This window comes from Vipera berus (genome assembly GCF_964194415.1).
Source record: "Vipera berus genome assembly, chromosome: 1".
Lineage (NCBI taxonomy): Eukaryota > Metazoa > Chordata > Lepidosauria > Squamata > Viperidae > Vipera > Vipera berus.
This window is the reverse complement of record NC_138202.1, coordinates 228,828,063-228,852,189: the sequence shown is the minus strand read 5'-3', so window position 1 is coordinate 228,852,189 and position 24,127 is coordinate 228,828,063. Positions and strand designations below refer to the sequence as shown.

The 24,127-nt window shown below is 41.9% G+C and overlaps 1 protein-coding gene across 1 annotated transcript in view; it reads left to right on the top strand.

Moving 5' to 3' along the window:
• ELOVL5 (ELOVL fatty acid elongase 5) overlaps positions 1 to 23,918 on the top strand; it is a 74,740-nt gene extending 50,822 nt beyond the window's left edge. The window contains exons 3-8 of the mRNA XM_081313441.1: positions 6,283 to 6,470; positions 12,444 to 12,521; positions 16,834 to 17,005; positions 18,664 to 18,788; positions 20,009 to 20,143; positions 21,264 to 23,918. Of these exons, the coding sequence (XP_081169567.1) occupies positions 6,283 to 6,470; positions 12,444 to 12,521; positions 16,834 to 17,005; positions 18,664 to 18,788; positions 20,009 to 20,143; positions 21,264 to 21,395 (830 nt within the window). The 3' untranslated portion in view covers positions 21,396 to 23,918. The remainder of the gene's footprint in view (positions 1 to 6,282; positions 6,471 to 12,443; positions 12,522 to 16,833; positions 17,006 to 18,663; positions 18,789 to 20,008; positions 20,144 to 21,263) is intronic.
• The last annotated feature ends 209 nt before the right edge of the window (positions 23,919 to 24,127 follow it).

The following is a 24,127-nucleotide window of genomic DNA, read 5'->3' as shown; positions in this document are numbered from 1 at the left end:
CCCTCGGCCCTTCGCCACTAACCGAGACAACCCGTGGGAAGCAAGACCGGCCACGATGGACCAGAAGTACCAGAAGTGCAGGTGCGGAGCGAACACCCCCCGGTCTACCCAGCTCCCTGGTTGCAATGCAAACCGGCCCCGGTCTACCCAGCACTGTGGCTGCGGGTCCCGGTCTACTCAGCACGGCGGCTGTGGACAACCCCGGTCTACTCAGTGTTCCGGCTGCAGCGAGAACGGCTCCCGGTCTACACGCTGCGCAAGCTGTGGAGGACAGCATCCCCGGTCTACCTGCCATTTCAAATCAGCAAAGTGTCAAGCGTGCGGAAAGACTGGGCACATCGCGTCGGTCTGCAGGAGCAAGCAACGGGACAGCCTGCACGAAGTAGAAGCGGAGTTCCAGTCTGCCACAGGTACCGGGGAGCGTTTGCAGAGACTGACGGTCAGCCACACGAAGGGACAGGCGGCTGCTTGCACAATGGGGGGTCCGCAAACACTCACCCCGAAAATAAAATTAAGGGTGAAGCTGCAAGGGGTCCCCTGCACGATGGAACTGGACTCGGGGTCGGCCGTATCAATCATCTCCGCCAGAACTTTTAAAGCAATTTGCGACTGGAGCAGCCAGCGGGTCCCCTTGAGGTCATCCAGACTGACCCTCTCTGACTTCCAAAATTCACCGATAAACGTTCGGGGGGAGGCATCAGTGATGGTGCAGTACAAGAGGTTCTCGGGCAAATTGAATGTATTGGTTGTTGGGCAGCGAACCAGCCTCGTGGGGTTGGGGTGGTTCAAAGCGCTGGGCATTGGGATCACCGGGATTCACCAGACGCGAAGCTGCCGTTCACTTGAAACTGCCTGCGAAGAGTTTGCAGATGTCTTTGATGAACAGTTAGGGAAATACACAGGTTCCCCAATTTCCTTTAAGTTAAACTCCCAGGTCCAGCCCATCAGAATGAAGGCTAGGAGAGTTCCGTTTGCTTTAAAGCACAAAATAGAGTGGGAACTAGACAAGCTGGTAGACCAGGGGGTGTTAACTCCGGTCAATGGAGCAGAATGGGAAACTCCCATCGTGACACCCCTCAAAGCAAATGGCGAGGTCCGTATCTGCGCGGACTATAAGGGGACAATCAACAGCCCTGAGCGCCCACTCCTACCCAGTCCCCACAGTCAGCAGCATCCTCGCGTCCCTGCAAGGCGGGTCAGTGTTTGCAAAGCTGGATCTTGCTCAGGCTTATCAACAGCTACCGGTCGACCCGGAGGCTGCTAAAGCGCAAATGATAGTCACACACAAGGGGGCGTTCTGGGTAGACCGGCTGCAGTTCGGAGTAAGTGTGGCTCCTGGAATTTTCCAAGAGGTCATGGGAAAAACTCTCAAGGGGATACCAGGGGTTTGCCCATACTTTGATGACGTCCTAATTGCAGGTAGCTCTGAGGACGTTTTGGCAGACCACCTGCAAGCTGTGTTGGAAAGGTTTAGGGCTGCAGGATTAAAACTCAAGAGGGACAAGTGCAGGATTGGGGTGACAGAAACAGAGTTCCTAGGGTTCAGGATAGATGCCCAAGGCATCCATCCCTCAGCATCCAAGGTCAGGGCAATCAAAGAAGCCCCAATTCCACAAAATAAGGCAGAGTTACAGGCATTCCTGGGCCTGCTCAACTTCTACCACACCTTCCTGCCACACAAAGCAACGATAGCAGAGCCCTTACACAGGCTGCTAGACAAGCAATCACCCTGGAACTGGTCTGCCACACACACGGACGCATTTAACGCACTAAAAAGCCTGTTAGCAGGAAATGCAACAGTTACACACTTCAGGGAAAACAAGCCAATCTGCATTGCTTGCGATGCATCCCCTTATGGGATTGGGGCCGTGCTCAGCCATTTAGAGGAAGATGGAACTCAAGCCCCCATTGCATACTACTCCAGGACCCTGTCAGCTGCAGAGAGGAATTACACCCAGATAGATAAGGAGGCACTGGCAGTGGTCGCAGGAGTAAAGAAGTTCCATGATTACCTGTATGGTAGGGACTTCCTAATATACACAGACCATAAACCACTATTACGCTTGTTCACCACAGATAAACAGACACCGCAGATTCTGTCACCTAGGATGCTACGCTGGTCTATTTTTCTGTCAGCATACGCCTGCAAATTGGTACACAGGCCAGGCAAAGAGATGGGGCACGCAGATGGCCTCAGCAGACTCCCCTTAAGGGATGCTGAGCCAGACCCGGCACCTGCTGCCCAAATACTGGCAATCCAAGAGCTGCCAGAATGCCCCCTCAACGCCAAAGACATGGCCACAGAGACCCCCAAGGACAAAATCCTGAGCCGGGTGCAATCATGGGTAAGCAGTGGGTGGCAGGACAAATCACCAGGGCAAGAGTTCATTGCTTATTTTTCCAGGAGACATGAGCTGTCGACCCACAAGGGATGCCTGTGAGGAAGAGTCCTTCAGTCACTGCACAAGGGCCACCCAGGGGTCGTAAGGATGAAGGCACTGGCAAGGAGCTACCTCTGGTGGCCGGGGCTAGACAAGGAAATAGAGGGGTTAGTAGCAGGGTGCTACACGTGCCAGAGGTCACGCCCCGAACAACCACATGCACCAGTACACAAATGGGAGGAAACACACACCCCATGGTCCAGAGTGCACATAGACTATGCGGGTCCATTCCAGGGCCACATATTCCTAGTAGTGGTAGACAGCCATTCTAAATGGTTGGAGGTGGTGCCTGTGGGCAACATGACCTCAGCAGGAACCATTCAGGCACTAAGGGGGCTGTTCGCAACCCATGGACTTCCGGATGTAATTGTGTCAGATAATGGAACGCAATTTACCTCATCGGATTTTCAGGTGTTCCTGAGCACCTTGGGGATTAGACACGCCACCTCAGCCCCCTTCCATCCGGCCAGTAATGGGTTGGCAGAACGATTTGTACGCACCACAAAAGACGCCCTCAAGCGCATAGTCTAAGGGGAATGGAAGCAACGACTGGCCACCTTCCTTCTTTACCAACACTCAACGCCCTGCTCTGCAACAGGCAAAAGCCCAGCAGAACTCAGATGGGGTAGACGCCTGATAACAACACTGGACAGGCTCCACCCAGACAGAGTAGCAGCTGACATCGGGACCCCAAATATCAAAAAAGTTTTCAACACAGGCGATACCATCTGGGCAAGGAACTATGGCTCAGGTCACCCATGGGTACCAGGAGAAATACTGGACCAAACAGGCCCCCTGTCCTACAATGTAAGGGTGGAGGGGGGACTACTGTGGAAAAGGCATCTGGACCAGTTAAGGAAAAGGGCTCCTGGAAGGGTCTTGGGGGACACTATGGGGTCTGACGAGGAGGATGAGGAGTCATTCACACAATCATCCAGGAGGGCTACCAGAGGGTCACAAGGGCAGCCCTGCTCCAGGCAGGAGACCGGCAGTGGGGACAGGGCAACACCTGACCCAGACGGAAGGAGGTCACTGCAATGCCAACAAAACAGCCCCTCAACCCCCAGCCTCACACAATCCCCTGGAACCACAGCACCCACACCTACACACCACGGACCACCACCCCAACAACCAGGAAAGGCAGGAAACAATGAAAATGCAAGCAGCAACACACCACTGGGCGAACCAGTCCTAAGGAGATCAAGCAGGGCCCACAAGACTCCAAGCTACCTCTCTGATTATGTGCGGTCCTAAGGGGGGAGGAAGGTGGAAGTGTCAATAATATAACAGGATGTAAATAGTGTATATAGTTATAAGGGTAGGAATGGTAGGGGGGATAAAACCTCACTATGGGGGAAGGGGTGTAGTGTATGCGGCTTAAGCATACACAGGCTGTCAGCACAGCAGGGGGCTGGACAGCTCCAGGCTATAACCGCATTTGGCGGGAAAGCCTCGTTTGAACGAGTTTGACAGCCCCGGGCTATGGCCAGCTCTGGCGGGAAGCCAGGGTTTAAATCTATTGGCCTCCTGCACAGGTGGGAAGCCCAGGTTTGAATCCATTGGTTGGTTTTCACCTGGGCAGGTATAAAGGTACGCCAGGTAACCCCCTTTCCCCAGCGTTGTTCCTGACCTCAATAAAGAAGTTATCACCCAGCTGAGTGTCCGTCTCTGTGTGCGCCCACGCTACTTTACAGTGTACTTACAGCCGACCTTACAACTCTGAGCACATACTTCCACCAATGGAGGTTAATCCCAAGTGTAAGTAAGACAGTCACATCATGTTTCCACCTTAATAATAAACTGGCAAAAAGAGAACTCAATGTATACCTAAATAACAAATTGCTCCCATATGAGGCAACTCCAAAATATCTGGGGGTCACCTTAGACAGGACCCTGTCTTTTAAAAAACATATTCAGAATATGGCTGCAAAGGTTAACAGCAGAAACAACATTCTGCAAAAACTATGCGGAACAACTTGGGGAGCTTTAGCTCCAACTCTTCGATGTGCAGCCCTTGGGCTTTGCTACTCTGTAGCGGAATGCTGCGCACCTGTATGGATAAACAGCTTACATACAAGACTTGTTGATGTTCAACTCAACCATATGATGAGATTAATTACTGGGTGCATAAAATCTACACCTATTCACTGGCTACCAGTTCTTAGCCACATAGTTTCCCCGCACTTACGACGACAAGAAGCTCTCATTTGGGAGTATAGTAAGATTCTGCTAAACTCCTCTCTACCCATTCATGCCTATACCTCTGATCTCTTAAGATGTCGATTAAAGTCAAGAAATCCACCACTCCTCACAGTGCTTAAGCTGCTGGCCGAACATCAGAGCACTATACAAAAATGGATGGAAGCATGGAGTAGCTATACCTCCCAAGATATTTCTGAGCATATTAATCCTAATAGTATACCTCCAGGATTTAATCTACCCCGAGACATATGGGTGACATACAATAGAATTAGAATGACTCATGGGGTGTGTGCCGATTCTCTGTATAAATGGGGAAAGACACCTTCAGCACAATGTGATTGCGGGGCTCCCCGACAGACTATCCAACATACAGTGAGGGAATGCACTAATAGAAGATACGCAGGAGATTTTAAGGACTTCCTCTGCGTAACAACGGCAGCTACTGACTGGATCTCCAAACTCGACATTAAACTCTGAAATGTTATTTCTGTTTTCCTCTTAGGTTTTAATAATTGCTTCTTTTTAAAAAAAATTGTTTTAACTGTTCTAACTTGTAAATATGAAGTGCTTTTAATTCTGTGTGTGACCAGCCATACGCTAAATAAATAAATAAATAAATACAAGTAGGGTAAAATAAGTACTTGCTGTTGCCTCTTAAATATACTTCATAGAATTCCTCAGATGTTTATTAGTCTTCATCTGTATCCAAAGCCAGCTCAAAGTTGGCTCAGCATAATTGGCACAACATTTATTCCAGGCATTCAGACTACTGTATAAGATTAAAATTCAGTAGTGCCAAATTCCACACTGGCATTAGTATTTGAGGTATTTGCATGGGAAGCAATTTGGATGGCTTTTATATTGAAGGCGAGACTAGAACTCACCGTCTCCTGGTTTTTAGCCTGGCGCCTAGATCAAACTGGCTCTCATTTGCTTAATTGTGCCATCCAATGAATGGGAGTTAAGACGAAGCCCCAGGACTGTTAAATATGAATGGATGAAAGTTTTAAATTCTAACTCCTGGAAGACCATTTTGAATGGAGGAGCTGAAACAGTTCTTCCCAAGAGAATTCAAAGCTGTTTGGGGAAAAATAATCTTTAATACCCATTATTTTGCTGCACTGCAGGCTTTTTTTCATCAGTAAAACTGCAAGAACAGCAAATTAAATGGCAAGTCGGGCACTGTCTCATTTACAGCTCCTCTTATTAAAAAACATAATCCCATAATAGGATTGTAGGAGATAAAATTTAACCGAAAATGGAGAATTAAAAAAATAATGGGCTGCAGGTACTTTGAATCAGGATTTTAGAAACAAATATGAGAAGTGGCATATCAAGTGCTCTTTCGGGGAACGGCATTTTATAAAGTAAAGAGAACATAATTAGTTATACTTCCCTTAGCAACAGCACAGTTAAATCGGACCTAATATGAGAGGGGGAGTGCTGTTGCATAAATAAGAACAAAAGACACTTGAGTGTATTTACCAGCTATTATTCCTTCAGTTTCTATGACTGAAGCTTTCCTAAAGAGATGGGAGAGGGAGGTGTTGGAATCTGGAATGGGCAGCTATTTGCTAGGGTTAAATCCCGGCTGCTGCAAAATAGGAACAATAGTAATAAAAATTATTTTCTGTTTCAGATCCCAGAGTAAAAGGATGGTTTCTCTTGACGAACTACAGACCTACCTTTATCTTCTCTGTCTTATATTTATTAATTATATGGCTAGGACCAAAGTATATGCAGAACCGACAGCCGTTTTCATGCAGGGGAATTCTAGTGGTCTACAATATTGGACTTACCCTTCTGTCCTTCTATATGTTTTATGAGGTAAGAAAGGGGAAAAAATATGCCTCTGTTTGGGAGCTCAGGCTTTGCAGAATGAGGATGATATTTTATTTAAGCCTGTAAGATCAGACAATTTTATTGCTCTAGCATTTCTGTTTTGTCTTCTACAGGTAGTCCTCAAATTACAATGGCACTGAAAAAAAGTGACTTATGACCTTCATAAGTCATCTGATCAAAATTTGGATGCTTGGCAACTGACTCATATTTATGACGGTTGCAGAGTCCCCTGGTCATGTGATCACCTTTTGTCACTTTCTGACAAAGTCATTGGGGAAATCAGATTTACTGAACAACTGTGTTACTAACTTAACAACTGAAGTGATTCACTTAACAACAAGAAGGTCGTAAAATGGGGCAAAATTCTCTGAACAACTTTCTCGCTTAGCAACAGAAATTTTGGGCTCAATTGTGGTCATACATGGAGTATCTGTACTTCCTTAAAGATCATTTCCAATACTATATGCATAGCTCATTCCGTTAAGGACATATGTCCTTAACATACAACAAAAAAGTGAGCTGGTTATTATCTGAAAAAACAGGAAATTAGATCTAACCTTCTGCATGCCTCTAGCAACGGGGGAAAAAAGAGAACAGAAAGTTTTGACAGACCTATTTTAATTAATTGCGAAATGCAACTGGAAGTTGCTTCAGTGAAAGAACTCTTGTGGATTAGATTGGCATATCTTAAATGCAGAGTTTTTCGAAAGAGTTATTTCACATATTCAATAATCGAGCAAGGTACGTCTATCACATGATAAGAGAGCTAGCCATCAAAAAGTAGTAAGAGCACAAAAAAATATGTACCTTTTAAAATTTCTACTTTAAAATTGATATAGATGTTAAATGTTCTGTTTAGAAAACTTACAAAAAATGGATTTATTATGTGATATCAGGTTGCTGTTGACTCGCAGTAACCACATACAGAAAGATAGTCCTTGACTAACCATTAACAGTTCAAAGTTACAACTACACTGAAAAAAGTGACTTGTAACCCTTCCTTGAAGTTACAACTGTTGCACCACTCCTGAGATCCATGTGATTGCAATTTGGGCATTCGGTCATCTTGCATTTACGACAGTTGCAGTGTTCTGCATCACGTGATCATAGCATGCTGGCTGTGGAATTCTGGGAGCTGATAGCCACACATTTTAAAGTTGCCAAGGTTGAGAAACATGTTCTATAATGAAGCCAAGGTTGTGCCCAATCTGAATTCTGGAAGGAGGCTGTTCTATAGGACAGGGAGTCAAAAAAATTACCATCCCCAGGCCTCTACCAGTCTGTCTTCAAATGGAGTGTGAACCTGTCAGACATTACTTACACGTTTTGGACCATATGAGTGTAAGCTCTATTCACAAACTATATCCCACATGTAAATATGAGTGCACAAGCTTTCACCTGTGCATTTTTTTTTAATTTTGTAGAATTCAAATTAAACAGATACTATACATAAATTGCATGTTTGCCATGCACTTGCAATATTTCAGGAAACTAATTTTGGCAGAACACTATCTCAGCATATCATCTTGTTTGTGTTATTTTCTGTATATGATTAGGAACAAAGACATGCAAAACAGCTCTTCTATTTCAGGAGGAAGTTGTTAGTTTAAGTGTTATATGAAGTCAAGGAGGAAAGAGGTCAAATGAATTAAGATCATCACATGTTACAAGTGATAGTTGAAATTCACTGCACATAAAGTAGAGCTTTCTTTATGCTGACCATACAGATAACTCTCTTCTAAATGAATTATATTTAGCTCCTTAGTATGTCTCTGAAGTGCACTTTAAAACATGTCTGACACAGCTACATAAACTTTTTTTATCTTTCTAAGGCTACAAGATTTATTTGTCCTTCTTTATGCTGAAGTCCTAGGGCTTTGTTTATCCCCATAATATGCTTTTTATTTAGATACTCCAGTCTTGGAAGGTTTGTGTGTTCATCCTCTTTATTTGTATATAGACTCCATAGACTCGCCACTTTAAGAAGACATGACCCTGAAATGTCATTAATGAATATTTAAAGAAAATTATGTAGGGAGTTTAAGCAGATAACAGGAAGGGGTCTCTTGCAGGATGGGTACACTTGCTGCTTGTGAAGCCCAGATTCAAAAATCTGCTTGGGTCTGGATATAAACAAATCAGAATTTCCATGCTATTCTGAGCATAGCTGGTATTTTTTACAGAGCAAACTTCAATATCCTCTGGTTATTCAAGAGTTTGTGGCATGCTCTAGTTTGTATTGGAATTCTAGGCCATTTTTACCCCAACAAATGGGACGGAAAGTCCTTGATGTAGTCTACACCTGTTTATTTTGCTCTTAAATAATATCTAAATAGGAAGTCTATGTAAGATACTTTGGTTTTTCTCATATCTTTGGGGAAAGATAGCCCAAACCATAGGATAAATAAATTCTATACCAGGGGTGTCAAACTGCCGGCCCGTGGGCTGGATGCATCATGCGGAGGCTGCGCCCACCCCAGCTCCAGCAGTGCAAAAAAAAAGTTGAGATGTATCACAACACGTGACATGGTGAGTTTGACACCCATGGTCTATAGAAAATAAGGTGACTGGTTTCTACTAAGGCGGGATTTTATCCGAGAAACGGGATTGACAGAAATAACAGTGTTTTCCTTGTTATCTGCACAGTTTCAAAAGATGTTTCTCAGTGCTCCTCCAAGAGTTGGGGAAAATAGAAGAGCTTAAAATGTCATCCTTCCTAAGGAAAGCTTTGCTTCTACTGTATATAGAAAAAAGGATTTTTCCAGGCGATAATTGCTGTGTAAGAAAAAAATATATCTCACAATCAGCAACAAAAAAGAACTTATCAGAGAAATGTAACCTATTAAAATTTCATACAATTATGCAATTTATTTATTTAGGGGAGATGGTATTTGTTTTTCCACTTGGACATATTTGCTTTATCAAAAATAATGTTGAAATGAGATAACAACATTGGTCTTATGTGTGCTAGATCAAATACTTTGGCACTGAAATTGTTGCTGATTATTTCCCTTTTAGCATCTTTATGAATGGTATCTTTTAACTTCTTTCTTAAAGGCAAGGATGATGTCAGAATATGTGTATGTTTGCTTATAAAATACAGTATATCTTTGCATGTCTCTGTCTGTCTGTCTGTCTGTCTGTCTGTCTGTCTCTATCTATCTATCTATCTATCTACATAGCTAAAGTTTAACTATATAAATACCCCACTGTTCTTCCAGAGACTTATGATAATCATTTAAGCAGTATTCCTCTTTGTGTTATGTTTACATTAAGTCCATGAAATACAGGTAGTCCTCAACTTAAAGCCACAATGGAGAGCCAGTTTGATTTAGTAGTTAAAAGTCTATGCTAAAAATCAGGGGTCCTAGTCCCACTTTAGCCATGAAAGCCAACTGGGTGATTTGGGGGCAGTTATTGTCTCTCAGCCAAACCTACCTCCAAGGGCTGTTACTGTGGAGAAAATAGGAGCAGAAAGGCGTATTAGATATGTTCACTACCTTGACTTATTTACAAAAAAATAAGTTGAGACAAAAAATGTAAAATAAAATTAAAAATTAAATAATTGATCACAGAATTGTGGTCCTACGTCGACCGTACCCATGTGACCAGAAATAAGCTTTTTCTGGGATGATCGTTAACCAAACCCTGCAGTCATTAAGAGAATCTTTTCATTTGAAGGGCGTGTTTTGCCCATGTGAATGGGTAGTTTTTGGAAACTGGCAAAAAAAACATTGCAAATTGCAGTCATATCAATGCAAAATGCAACAAGTCATAAAGGCCACCCATGCAAGATGCAGTCATGACTGCAAGATACACTGTGACCATTTATGTTGGGTGTGGGTATGTTACGACCCTAAAGCACCCATTCTGTAGCCATCATAACTTTGAATGTTTGTAAGATGACCAGTCATAAAACAAGGACTACTTGTAATCTTAATTACAAGTAGGTCAGGTGAATCTAGGAGCATGATAGCTGTTTGGGATTTGAGCATGGGGCTTCCCCTGTCATAGTCATGCAGTTTGACTTATGTCACATAATACAGGCTCCTTGCAGCTCAAATCAAGTGGAACTGGCATGTGGCACCAGGTTTCACAAACTGTCAGCTATACCAGGGGTCCCCAAGCCCTGGGCTGTTGTCCACAGCTGTGAGCTGTTCAGAACTGGACTGCCCAAACTGGACTGCAAGTGCACATACGCGCATCCCCCCCTTGCAAATCAGCCAGGAAACCTAAAACAGAAGGTTAATGGGAGGCATTAACAGAAGAATAGATTAGAGCAGACATGTCAAACACAAGGCCCAGGGGCCAGATCCGGCCCGTGAAGTGGTTTTATGTGGCCCCCGAAGCCATCCTGGAAACAGGGAACGGCCCCCACTGCCTTGGCCCTGGCCCAGAGACCCTCCTCCAGCCAGAGACCCTCAGATCTGTCCCACTCTTGCCCAGGCCCCCATAGGCACCCTTGATGCGAACGATGTAGAGCTGGCCATGCCCACCCAGTAGGCCATATGCACTTTAGCCACGCCCACCCAGTAGGCCACGCCCACCCAGGCCACACCCGCCCGGCCCCCTGAGGGCAACCACAATGCTGATGCAGCTCTCAATGAAATTGAGTTTGACACCCCTGGATTAGAGTATAAACTCTTATTCTGCTCAGAGATAAGAGAAACCTGTATCACATTGACATACCAAATTGCGTGTTTGAAAAGGTGAGAATTAATTGTGGTGTGTTCCTATTTCTTCTTTGCTTTTGGTAAACCAGAATGTTGCAATCTTACACATTTTGGAAACTATCAGAACCTGTTTGACCACAGGCATCTGAAGCATAAAAGACTTATGTATAAGAAATGGAATATTTTAATATTAAATAACTTGAATATCCTAAAGCTTATTTAATTCCAACCTTTGAGTGGGGAATTTATTTTATTTTATTTATTTTATTTTATTACATTTATATACCGCCCTTTCCCGAAGGACTCAGGGCGGTTTACAGGGTGATTAAAAAACAGAGATACAAAAGTTAAAAACAGATTAAAAAAAATTATATTCGTCCCTGCATAAGTAAAACCCCAGTTAAAATTAAGATTAAAAGTAAAATTAGAATTCTCAGCCTGGGCCAGAGAGCTCGAAGAGCCAGGTCTTCAGGTCCCGGCGGAATGAACGGAGGTCAGGGGCAGTCCTCAGCTCCACTGGCAGCTGGTTCCAAAGGGCAGGCGCACCCACTGAGAAGGCCCTAACCCTGGGTGTCGTCCGCCGGCAATCTCTTACCGGTGGCACCCTGAGAAGACCCTCCCTGTGGGAGCGCACTGGACGAAGGGAGCTTGATGCCGGCAGCAGGTGTTCCCTCAGATTGTCTTTGGCCTCTTCCTCCATGTAATATCAGAAGGTTTTTGTGAGTACCAGTTCAGACTTTGCAAGGATTATTTGCCCTTCCTTCAGCTGCTCTTCAGAGGGGAAAAGAACGAGAAGGTGTGGCAGAAAGATAGAGAAAAGGTGAATCTCCCTGCTTTACTGGTAGTCCTCAACTTACAACCACCACTGAGCCCCAAAATTTATGTTGCTCAGCAAGACATTAGTTGTGAATTTTGACCCCATTTTATGACCTTTCTTTCCACTTTCTGGTTAAGTGAATCACTCAGTTGTTTAGTTAGTAACATGGTTGTTAAGTGAATCTGGCTATCCAATCAGAAGGTCACATGACCCCATCATAAATATGAACCAATTGCCAAGCGTCTGTATTTTGATCATATGACCGTGGGGATGTTGCAACAGTCATAAGTCACTTTTTTCATTGCCGTTGTAACTTCGGTCAGTCGAGCAGTACCTGCATGGGGTAGGTCTACCCCCCTCGTGCTTTTTCTGGGTTGTCTTGGATATGATTTGGATTCTTTCAAGCTTTGACGGGTATCACTTTGTAAACGCCTGCTGTCTACTGACCAAATGTTTGTTTTGCACTAGCTGGTGACTGGCGTATGGGAAGGAGGATACAATTTCTTCTGCCAGGATACACACAGTGGAGGGGAAGCTGATATGAAGGTAACGTCCCAAGCTGCCTCTGCTGCTTTATTTTATCTCTTGGAAGAAGACACTTCCTACAGGTGTGAGCGTGCTTGCCTGGGAAGGATGCTCTTCTAAGCTCTGCCCTCTCAACCTCATGTTTTCCAAATGTGCTGAGAATCCACTCCTCCAATTCCAGCTAGCATGGCTGAGGTCATGCTTTATCTGAATCATCCGTCGGAAAAGGCGACCGAGCCTTTAATTTCGATTGCCTGCTAACGCTTTGCAAAAGGAAGCGACGCTTGTGCAAATCTCTCTAAATGAAGACTTGTCCTAAGAGTTGGAAGGCAAACATTTGCAGAAGGTGTATGTGGGATTTCTTTTTTCATTGTTCAAGCTAGCAAGGGTTTACCAGTAATATAACCCATAATAGGCCTTGAACAATAATAACTTGATCTCTCTTCGTTCAGCCAGGATGGTAGATGGGTGTGGCTCTTGCATGGGAAAGATTTACTAATATATCATGGCTTATTGATGTAGGAGAAGTAGGTAAAGTAGTCTGCAATAAAACTCACTTGGTTTGTTTTTATAAATTAACAGGGGGGAAAAAGTCAGAACTGACTGCTTAAAGAGCAATATGACCTGGCTGGTACTACACTCTAAATCTACTGATTTAATTAATTTATTACTTTTTTTAATTCAAAAATATACTGTATAGGTTTTTTTAAAGGGTAATTTTACCTTTGAAGTGAAATTGTAATAGTAGTAGTAATAGTAGTAAATAGTTATATGTATTATTAGTAAATGGCTTTAAGCACCCCAGTTTCCTAACAACCATATGAATCCAACTTGGATGGAAGGGCTTGATAGGTTATTTAGTGTTTTAAGGCTGGGTGAGGAATGGAACCTGGGCCTTCCAGATAACAACACGAATGAATGTTTCACCTGCAAAAGTGTTTAGAGCAAAAACACCATCATTGGAACCATTTATTTTGTCTTTCCTACAAGAAATAGGATATGGAATTGTTTCTGATTACCCAGAAAGATTTTTGTTATAAGGAAAACTCTCTTAAACAGCAACTCTAAGTAAGTCTGCAGTTGAAAATAATAGCCCTTTTTAAAATGTGAAATCCCTTCTTACAATTTGCCTTTGCTCACAATATACTGCCTGAACATAATACCATTCCCCGAAAACCTGCAGGGAATGCATTAGAAATTCAGGTGTTACTCCTTCATTTTCAAGCTCTTCGGTTTCGTAGTGCGCCTCTGATTTAAAAGAAAAAAACAGGTATTTGCATGGAACACTTCAAATGGAACAGTACTTGGAACTAGTGGCAGGGAGTTAAATAGCAAAAAATCTAACGAGTGAGTTCATAAAAGTTTGGCTGTGTTGCAGAAATGGGGAATACATCCTAATTAATACCTCCGAAGTGTTGTCGACATGATTCACTTTAGGAAAGATGCTTTTAACGCCCATCTTGCTCTCCTTTGGAATATGCTCTTCTGATTTCCACTTCTGATTTGTCTGTTTTGTAGATTAATTGCTCGAAAGAAAATAGTCTTCCATATTTTGTAAGGGTTTTTGTTTCTTTGTTTGTTTTTTAAGGATGAAAAGATAGGTCATAAAGTTTGAGCAACCCTTGCTGAGTTTTTCTTGAGGACTGATGAACTTCCATTGGGAGCTCATATGTTTCGTCCAGTCTTCACCCCTGAATCCATTCCATTCCATTCTAAAGTTCAAACTTGTTTTCTGCTTCTCCATTTAGTCTTGAATTTTTCTTAAATTGTAATTTGAGGCTGCTTGTAATTGCTTGCAATTGCTATCATTAGTGTTTATCATTTTTTCTACGTGTCTCCTTGGCAGGGCTCTATTCTAAAAGTCAGACTAAAAATAATTGTAATAAAATACATTTTTAGACTTTCAATTTCAATAGCAATTCCAGGAATCAGTAGACCAACCTCATCTATTTGAAACGTTTAGCCTTTATTTTGTGAGGTTTTAAAGTCTCCTTTAATCTGATATGGCATTTAGAGGAATCATTGATATGAGCCTAATGGTTCTTTGGAGGCTGTAGATAATCACTGAGTACTGCTATTTTTTAACCTCATTTTTAAAATGAGCACCTCAAAACAGGCTAAGATGGAACTTGGATATAAGCCATTGTCTGCAACATTGAAATATGCACTTTCCAGTTGTAATCTGATCAACATCATGTGATCATTTCAGCAGGTATTGTTTTGAAATTTCAGTACCATTATCCTTTTTTGAAAAAATGTGCAAAAACTCTGTTTAGGAATTTTTAGATTGATTCGCAGTCTGAATCCTTTTGCTTTGCCAAATTTTTGCTTAGAGCCAGAACAGTTTAGAGTCTTATATTCTGCTTAGACCCAGAACAATTTAGAGTTCTATAAATCTGTCTGTCCTCCCCATTTCTATTATGTACCTGGTGTCAGCAAAGGAGCCAAGCCTGTCGACCTCTCTTTTTCGTGTCACAGTAACAGGGAAGTATCAGTTCAGAACTTCTTCCCAAATTAAATTATTCACTAAGAATTATCTGACTCGTATAATTTACATTTGAATTGAGCATCTTTATCCTGCCTTTCGTCCAAACAGTATTGTATCATACAGAAGGGAGTATGTCAAATGATACAACTGTATTGAGAGTTGTAGTGTTCAAAAGGCAATTTTGTGACTGAATAGGTTTTGGAACCCACAGGTAACCAACCCCAATAATCTATCAGTGTGGCTCTAGAAGAATTGCATGCAAAAGGAATGAAAAGCTTTTCAAGACTCTGTAGTGGTTGACCTCTTAATCTGAAACTCTCCGGTAGTTCGAGACTCAGTCCCATCCATTTCTTTCTTTTCATAATCAGGTGTTGACGTGCTTCTCTTAAGTAGGAAAAATGAGATTGTGCAATCTTGAGAGCGGGGTGGTCGTGCAATTTGTTTAAAAAAAACTTCTAAAACATCGAAATGAAGAGAGCTAATGGTTAATTCTCTGCTTTAGGTTATGCCAGGTGCCTCTTACGTAGCGATAGATTTAATAACCCACAGAATATATTTATCTTAATTTTGTAACATTAGGAAGAAATGAGCAAGCAATACACATCACAACTTACTGAAAGCTAGTAACAGTAACAAAGGGCATATCCCTTAAAATGCTAAAATTGCAAAATTCCCCAACAATTGAGCCTAAAACATTCATAATCCTGGATAATGCCAGGGAAAAGAAATTAGTCTTGAGGCTTTCCCTAAAAGTTTGTACTGCATTCTTTATTCTGGGGTTTCAGCCAAAAAGACTTCTTTCCATCAGCTACCCATTGTATTGTTGGAAGGGGGGGTTAATTTTCTCACCTAATTCTTGCTTTTGTTTGTAAATTCTTCAGTCTAATTATTCTTTGTCTTGTAACTTAGTTTTAATTGAGTCAGATATCAACATGGGCTACCGAAACAGGCTAGCTTGCTATTTCATAATAAGCTTCTCTGTAGCTTGCTCAAAACTCGTTCTCTCCCTTCATAATCAACCTTCTTCTGGACCTCAGTCTCTCCAACCTGGCAAAAGCTTAGGGAATACAATAGCCTTAACTCATGTTTGCTCAGATTGTTCAGGGATCTCTGTAGCAATGTGAGGATTAAACATTTCCCTTGTGAGTTTTGATGCACCTGAGCTACAGTTTAATAAGCATAAAATTATAGCGTCTTCTACTTCAGTCACAGCTTCAGTTTTATACCTATAATCAAGTAGCTGCTTCAGACATGCCCAAAGTGTTTGGACTGCACAGTAGAGCCACCTCTCTTTCCTTTGAACAGGAAAGATTGAACACCTGGCCGTGAAATGGTCCTGTGTTTGGAAGCCCAGAACACTATTGAATGAGGCCGTGGTCTAGCACAGGGTTTCTCAACCTTGGCAGGTTGAAGATCGGTAGACTTCAACTCCCAGAATTCCCCAGCCAGCGAATTCTGGGAGTTGAAGTTCACCCTTTTTCAAGCTGTGAAGCTTGAGAAACACTGCTCTAGCAGACAGTGGATCAGAAGGAGCACTTGATCCACTAGGACAGAGGTCCCCAACCTTTTGGTCACCAGGGAACGGGTACATGGAGAGAGGTTTTTCCGTGGATCGGAGGGGGCATGGATTTGTGTGCTGCCTACATCCTGCGGATGGGGCTTTGCTTGCGCAGCCTGGTTGCTGGCATGCCGTGGCTCGGTACTGGTCCACAGACCGGCGGTTGGGGACCCCTGCACTAGGATCTTGCCCAACTAGCACCTGTCTTTGAGGCAGAGAAAATGCCCCCGAGTTTTATTTTACATGTCTGTGGATCAAAACATCTGAACTATTTCTCCTCTTACCAGATTATACGGGTCCTCTGGTGGTATTACTTCTCAAAGCTCATCGAATTTATGGATACTTTCTTCTTTATATTACGAAAAAATAACTACCAAATCACCATTCTTCATGTGTACCACCATACGACTATGTTGAATATTTGGTGGTTTGTTATGAACTGGGTGCCTTGTGGCCACTGTAAGTATTCTTGGGCCTCTGGATGGGAGATGATCAGTGTGTCTGTGATACTGTACATACATATACACGAGTATAAATCTAGAAGAGTTTCATTTTTAAAAAAAGATTGCATGTGTACAGATAGTCCTTGACTTATGACCAGAATTGAGCCTGAAATTTCTGGCGTTAAGCAAGACAGCTATTGACTTTTGCTCCATTTTACAACCTTTCTTGCCGGAGTTCAGTGAATCACTGCAACTGTTAAATTAGTAACACGGTTATTAAGTGGATCTGGCTTCCCCATTGGCTTTGCTTATCAAGAGGTTGGAAAAAGTGATCGCATGATTCCGGGACACTGCAACTGTCATAAATACATGCCAGTTGCCCAGCACCCAAATTTTGATCACATGACCATGGGGATGCTACAACGGTCGTAAGTGTGAAAAATACTCATAAGTCACTTTTTTCAGTGCTGCTCTAACTTCAAATGGTCACTAAATGAAAGTTCATAATTTGAGGACTGACTATATATGCCAAAGATGCTTTTTCAGGAGGAAGCTGGACTTTCTTTTTTTTTTCTTTGAAGACATTTCGCTTCTCATCGAAGAAGCTTCTTCAGCTCTGACTGGATGGTGAGGAAAATGAGAAGCTGAAGAAGCTTCTTGGATGAGAAGTGAAATGTCTTCAAAGAAAAACAAGAAAGTCCAGTTGCCTCGTGAAAACGCATCTTTGGGATAACTATGACCTAGATGGCTGAGAATCTCCGTAGACATTTGCCTATATATGCCTTCTGTTAATTCACTAGATTGAAAGGGTTTTGTTTCTAATTGTTTATAAGGCTTATAATGACAATCGTCGAAGCTGTGGTTAATTTGGTTAAACTTCTTTTATTCTCAAGTCACCAAAGGTGAGGCTGATTGATTAATTCCTTCACTAAGTTACCTTTTCTCCTTGATTGCTACTTCTTTGTCTTATTTTGTTTAGCTTTGTATGTTGCCAGATGTTTGTCCCCTGCCAACTTGCACTGTGCTAGATGTTCTGAGTTACCAATTGGAAATAGGTACCAAACTGTCCGAAACAACGCCGGGCAGAAGCTATCAAAAAGCTTTTCCCTGCAGTAGCAGCTCTACATTAATGTCACACATACAGACATGTTATCATTTATATGTTCATGCAGCGTGGAGGCTTCCATACTGTTAACATCAGATGCCCGCAGCGCTTGCAGGAAATAACTTCCATCTGTTTGCACCAGGTTAGCAAATGAGAGAGATGAGGAAACGGTCACTGTGCATTTAAAGTTCATTCATTTTTGGTAGTAAATGCTTAGATGCAAAGTATGATGTAAATAGATGCCTCTTCTATCTCCGTGGTTATGTAGATTGACTACTGATTGCAATAAATGTTGATGTGTACAGCTGAATTACGGCCTATAAACAAAGTCGGTGCTATTACAATTTGTGGCATTCCCTAGAAACCACACTCTTAAGTAGCTTTGGGAGAAATCTCTTATAATTAAATTCAGAGATGACATTACACCACCTTTCCTTAGTGTTTCCAGGTTTTAATTTTATTCTAATCTTGGACTAAGTTTCAAATGTTTGTAAGATATTAATTTTATAACTTATTTAGAGCGATACATTTCATCACTACATTTTCCCTTCTCTCCTTACAACCCATAGCGTATTTTGGGGCCACTCTTAACAGTTTTATTCATGTCCTCATGTATTCCTACTATGGACTATCTGCTATCCCATCTATGCGTCCATATCTCTGGTGGAAGAAATACATCACTCAGGGACAGCTGGTGAGTTGCAGTGAACTGTGGTTGCTTTTTTCAACAAATAGGAGCAAGTTCTTTTTGGAAAGAACCAAACATTTATAAGTTTATATGAGATCTTAACACATATGGCCACGGGGCTTGTATGCTAACTAAAATTCCTGGTTTCTGATTGTAGTTAAATTTGTTTGCCTTAACCCCAATCTTAGCTGTGGACTGTATTAGTACATTGTAATAAATGTTAATGTATCCAAATTCATCGTATGAGCTGATAGCAGGGCTGTGGGGACTCTTGTCCAAGAGAAGAAAAGTTCAGTAGACTGCCCTATTCTTTAATTTTCACAGCAATTTTTAGCAGGTGCAGAAGCTCCAGTCTATGTCCCACCCTTTAGTACGCATACAAAGGCACGTACAACGGAAGAGTTCCATTTGACATACAGGTAGTCCTCAACGTACAGCCGCAATTGAGCCCAAACTTCTGCTGCTAAGTGAGACAGTTGTTAAGTGAGTGTGGCCCCATTTTACAACCTTTCTTGCCGCAGTTGTTAAGTTAGTAACACAATTGTAAAGTGAATCTGCCTTCCCAATTGACTTTGCTTGTCAGAAGGTTGCAAAAGGTGATCTTGCAACACTGCAACCATCATAAATACATGTCAGTTGCCAAGGGTCTGGATTTTGATCACGTGACCATGGGGATGCTGCAACAGTCATAAGTGTGAAAAATGGTCATAAGTCCCTTTTTTCAGTGCCATTATAACTTCGAACGGTCACTAAACGAATGGCTGTACATTGAGGACTACCTGTACTGCAATAAGCACAGAGATCTTGATGATGGCACTGTCAAGTGGGCCACTTTCAACATGTTCACTGTTTCCGGCCTGTTGGAGGAACTATGACCAGCCAACTTGTTGGTCAAACATTGCCATGCTAATCTCACTCTTGAAGGCAGTTGCTCAGCTTCTTTCCAGTTTCTGTAGCAATTTCAAAATGATACCTTGAGACTCATCTTTAAGCACTGCTCATTTGCACAAAAGTCACTTTTATCTTTTTGGTACTTCTTGAATTTAATTGAATGTCAGAAGTATCAACCTCCCAGTTAGCCTTACGGAATGGCTGGAAGTTGTGGTGCAGATTTTAATAAGAGCATACAGTAGGATTGTGATCGATTGTGATTGATTCCCGCTCTGCTTGGCTACTGCAGCATTTGCTGTTTCCTTAAATAACCATTTTCTCCTCTTACCCTATAGATACAATTTGTTCTGACAATCATCCAGACAACCTGTGGGGTCATTTGGCCTTGTTCCTTCCCTATGGGATGGTTATACTTCCAAATTGGTTATATGATCTCCTTGATTATCCTTTTCGCAAATTTCTATGTCCAGGTAAGTTAAGTTAGGTATTTTCCAGAAAAAGAGGAGTGGGATGGCCATCACCAGTATTAAAAAAAAATTGCTAGAAGGGCTCATGCATCAAAACGTGCTTCTTAAATTTGTGGACAGTTGGATTTTAATATGAGAGAGTCTTTCATTCTATGCATTTTTGTATGGATCCTTAAGCCAATTATGCCTTCTCCCAGTTTCAGGATTGCTGAGTCATCCCAGGAAAAGACAGTTGTTTTAATAAATTATAAGCAGGGCTACTTTTGTGACCCCATAGGCTCAAAGCACTTTTTGGCCTTCAAATATAAAACATTGCACAGTCCTAGTAGGCATCTGAAAAGGTACTATAGAACAGAGTTCCCCAACCTTTCTGGCTTTGTGGATTGGCAGGGGTAAGGGAGAAGGGATGTGTTTGCACAAGCAGTGGGCAAGCACACGTGCGTGCAGCTCCATTTGCGTGAGTGATGGGCACTGCACAAATGGAGGGGCCAAGCACTCACCCACTGCTTGCACAAGTGGGGATGCATGCGCTTGCCCGCCCCTTCCATGGCCCGATTTCAAATGGTTCATGGCCCAGGGGTTGGGGACTCTGCTATAGAATGCACTAAATATTGTTCTAAAAGATTATACAGTGATCTAATTAAATGGATCTTTTTAAGTAAGTGTGACATGGTTTGTCTCTTTCCCCCCCCCCCCTCCATTTGTTAGTTTGGTGGGGATCTTAAGTTGTTTCAATTCAGCCTGGTTCTGTGTCCCAAATTTAGGATGATGATAATTTCTTGAATTTAGTAAGGAGTACCTTTGGATCTCCCCGGAATTAGGAGCACTGAATGAGCACGAGCATCCCCCTTACCCTTAGGCTGTATGAAGAGAAGGTTCTGTTCACATTTTGCAATAATCTAGACTAGAGTTTATTTTTTATTACTGTACAGGAGACTGTAGTTTGAGCAAACTTTAATTCTGATCACAAATCGGACTCTGCCCCTTAAGGCAATCTGAGTAGAGGAAGGTACTTAACGTAATTTAAAAAAAAAACCCTGATTTTTTCCCCCTTCTCTTTGGTCCTGTGGCAAAAGCTATTAGTGACCTGTCTCTTTGTGTGTTTGTGATTTTTGTTTTAAAGACTTACAACAAAAAAGCAGCCTCCAGAAGGAAAGAATATCAGAATGGATCCGCAGCTGCTATGAATGGGCACACAAATAGCTTTTCTTCTTTTGGGAACAATGTGAAGCAAATAAAACAAAGGAAGGATTGAAGACCAAACTGAAAAACTATTCTGATATCCCAGGCAACAACAACAACAACAAAATCTGATTGTAAGCACAATGTGTGTTGTGCACTGATAACTCTTGACAGCTACTGTAACTATTCCTGCCTAGAATAGTGTCGATTTATGTAGGATTTAACCAGTGCAAAACATCCTAGAAACTGTCCATAAGCTAAAGTTGATGATGTTGATAATCCTGGATGATCATAGGCTGAAGCATAAAATGTGGAAGGTGGTGTTATTGTAGTATGACAGACACTGCTGTTGCCTTACTAGTCAAAATAATAGGTGCTGAATTAGGATTCACAATTCCAAAAGTGTAATTCAGACTCATATTTTTAATTGTAGATAGTGCATGTTACTGTAATTTGTATGACAAAATTCAGTTCTTTTTTTTTCCAGTAGTTTAAAACACACATGCCTTAAATCAAAATAAAAGCAGGGCCTAAAATCTAATTACCAGTTTGAAAATGTATGGAACTGTTTCATTCTAAGGGAGCAGCTTCTCAAATGGCATTTTATGGCCCTAGTATGGATACCAAACAGAGAAGCACACAGGGTCATTGATGAAAAGTTCACATACATATGTGTGAGGGTCTCCCCACATCTTCAAGCGTACAGCCTCATTTCCTGTGGAGGGATTATATTTCCATACCAATGATGCGATCTCCTTAATGACCATTTTTACAAATGGCTATTTTCATGTGTAGAATATAAAAATGTCTATCTACGGTACAGGTGATACCCAGAAAGCCAAGGTAAATCCCCTGTTAAACCCTTCACCCGTACCATTGGCGCAGTATGTGTGCAGCCCGTTTTGAGGGAGGCATCTCTTTCAGCCGAGGTGCAGCGTTGTTTAATTCCTTTCGCAAATCAAGAGAGAGACGCAGTGGGCTGTCTGCCATGACACTCAAAGGCGCTCACGCCTCTATATATGCTCTGTTTGAAATGACACCAGTGCTAAAAAAAAAATATTAAAAAAATAAAATGGCCATTTAGTTTGGTCAGGACTTGCTCTTTTTCTTGTTTTCTTGTAACAAGCCTGCAGCAGTTCACCTTTTAAGAGTAATTTATTTTTCTCCATTAACTTTTAATAAGTCACAGAAACTTTGCGTTTGCTTTGGCAGTGTCTAGAATGGGATGCTGACTCTCTTAAGCATTGCGGGATGGTTGGGGAGGCTGGCCTGCTATCTTTCTCCCACCAAACGTTCCCAGTGTTGCATCCTGAAAACGTTGCTGTTTCCTTTTAAAACGACAGACAACATCTGAGATGAAACCAGCTGTGGGTTCTTCTCTTCCTGTTGAGGAAGGCACAGCTCGTTCTTTTCCCATTTCATCGCCCTGTCTTTTCCTCACTTGAAAAACCATAGAATGAGTCTTCAGGTTGGACCATAGCGAGCCAAGGAAAGGGCTCTTGATTAAATTACAAAGCAGATCTCTGAAAATTGCAGGTGTTGAGCATGACGGACAGCATTATTTCAACCACACTTCAAAGCTATTCCTGGGTAAATCTAGCATTTGCCCCCATTTTTCCTAGTTTTTTGCCAATCGGTTGTTATTGCAACTTTTAACAAAACTTTGGGATGAACCCTGGCTTCCCCCCTTCCTCTGCAGTATTGAAGCCGGAGTATACTTGAGAATGAATAGCGTAGGGCAGAGAAGGCTACGTCTGTATAGGGAAACTTTTCTGCAAAATGGGGGATCTGCCCCAGTGCAAATAGGAATCCTTCCATTCACACAAGCAACTCTTGGATCCAACTCATTGACTTTAGAAATGTGCCTCTAGTAAATGTTTTCCAGCTTTTGCCTTTTCAGAATGTTGAGTTAGCTCATGTCAGACTATAGTTATATGAAAAATTCTTGGAACAAAATGAGGTTTGTTTCCTTCCATCCATTTCTTCTCTGGTTCCTTGTGTCATTGGACATTTACTTTGGAAATGCTTGTTGAAATCTCTGTTGTAATGGTTCCCTCCCACACACAAACCACACAGAGATATTTACAGTGTTGGTTGATAAGCAGGTATCTGTAAAGAAATATACTGTGTAAAATGGTGGCGCTTTAATCTGTTAACATGCTAATCTGTACTTTGTATCAAGCCATTCCCTCCATCCTTGTCTGTCCAAGTTTATATATTAAAAGAGTTTTATGATTTTATATTTATACAGATATGAGTTTACCATGTTCTCATACAGCTAATGTTTGAGACTAAGGGTTAGTCTTTGCAGATTTGATTTGTTTCTTCAGTCAATTCCTACGCATCCCTCCCCCCTTGTTTCTGAATAAGACAGCACTGATTTACTTTGTGTGTGTGTTTAATGTTCTCAAGACTTATATGTACATGTCTTGGTTTCTAGTTATTGATTTGCAAAGTTTTCACATATTTCATACAGCAGCTTTACCATTCAAACAAAATATGCTGTCTAAATATGTGTGTGCTAGAAATAAAAAAAACCTTAGCTTGTCAGAAATACCTGCATTCTTATGTTTTGTGTTTAATCATTAAATCATTCTTGATACTTGTGCTTGTGTTTTAATATATTGGCACTTTAATAGACCCAATGCAGCGTTGTAACACCTGTTGTTTAGTATTTGTACATTTACATGAGATATTCCAATTTTTTGCCCTTACATACCACCAATTACTGATGAATATTTTTTTCCTTGTTGTTAATTCCAGGAATAAATAAGCCAAGTTAACTTAACTTTTGAAAGGAAAAGG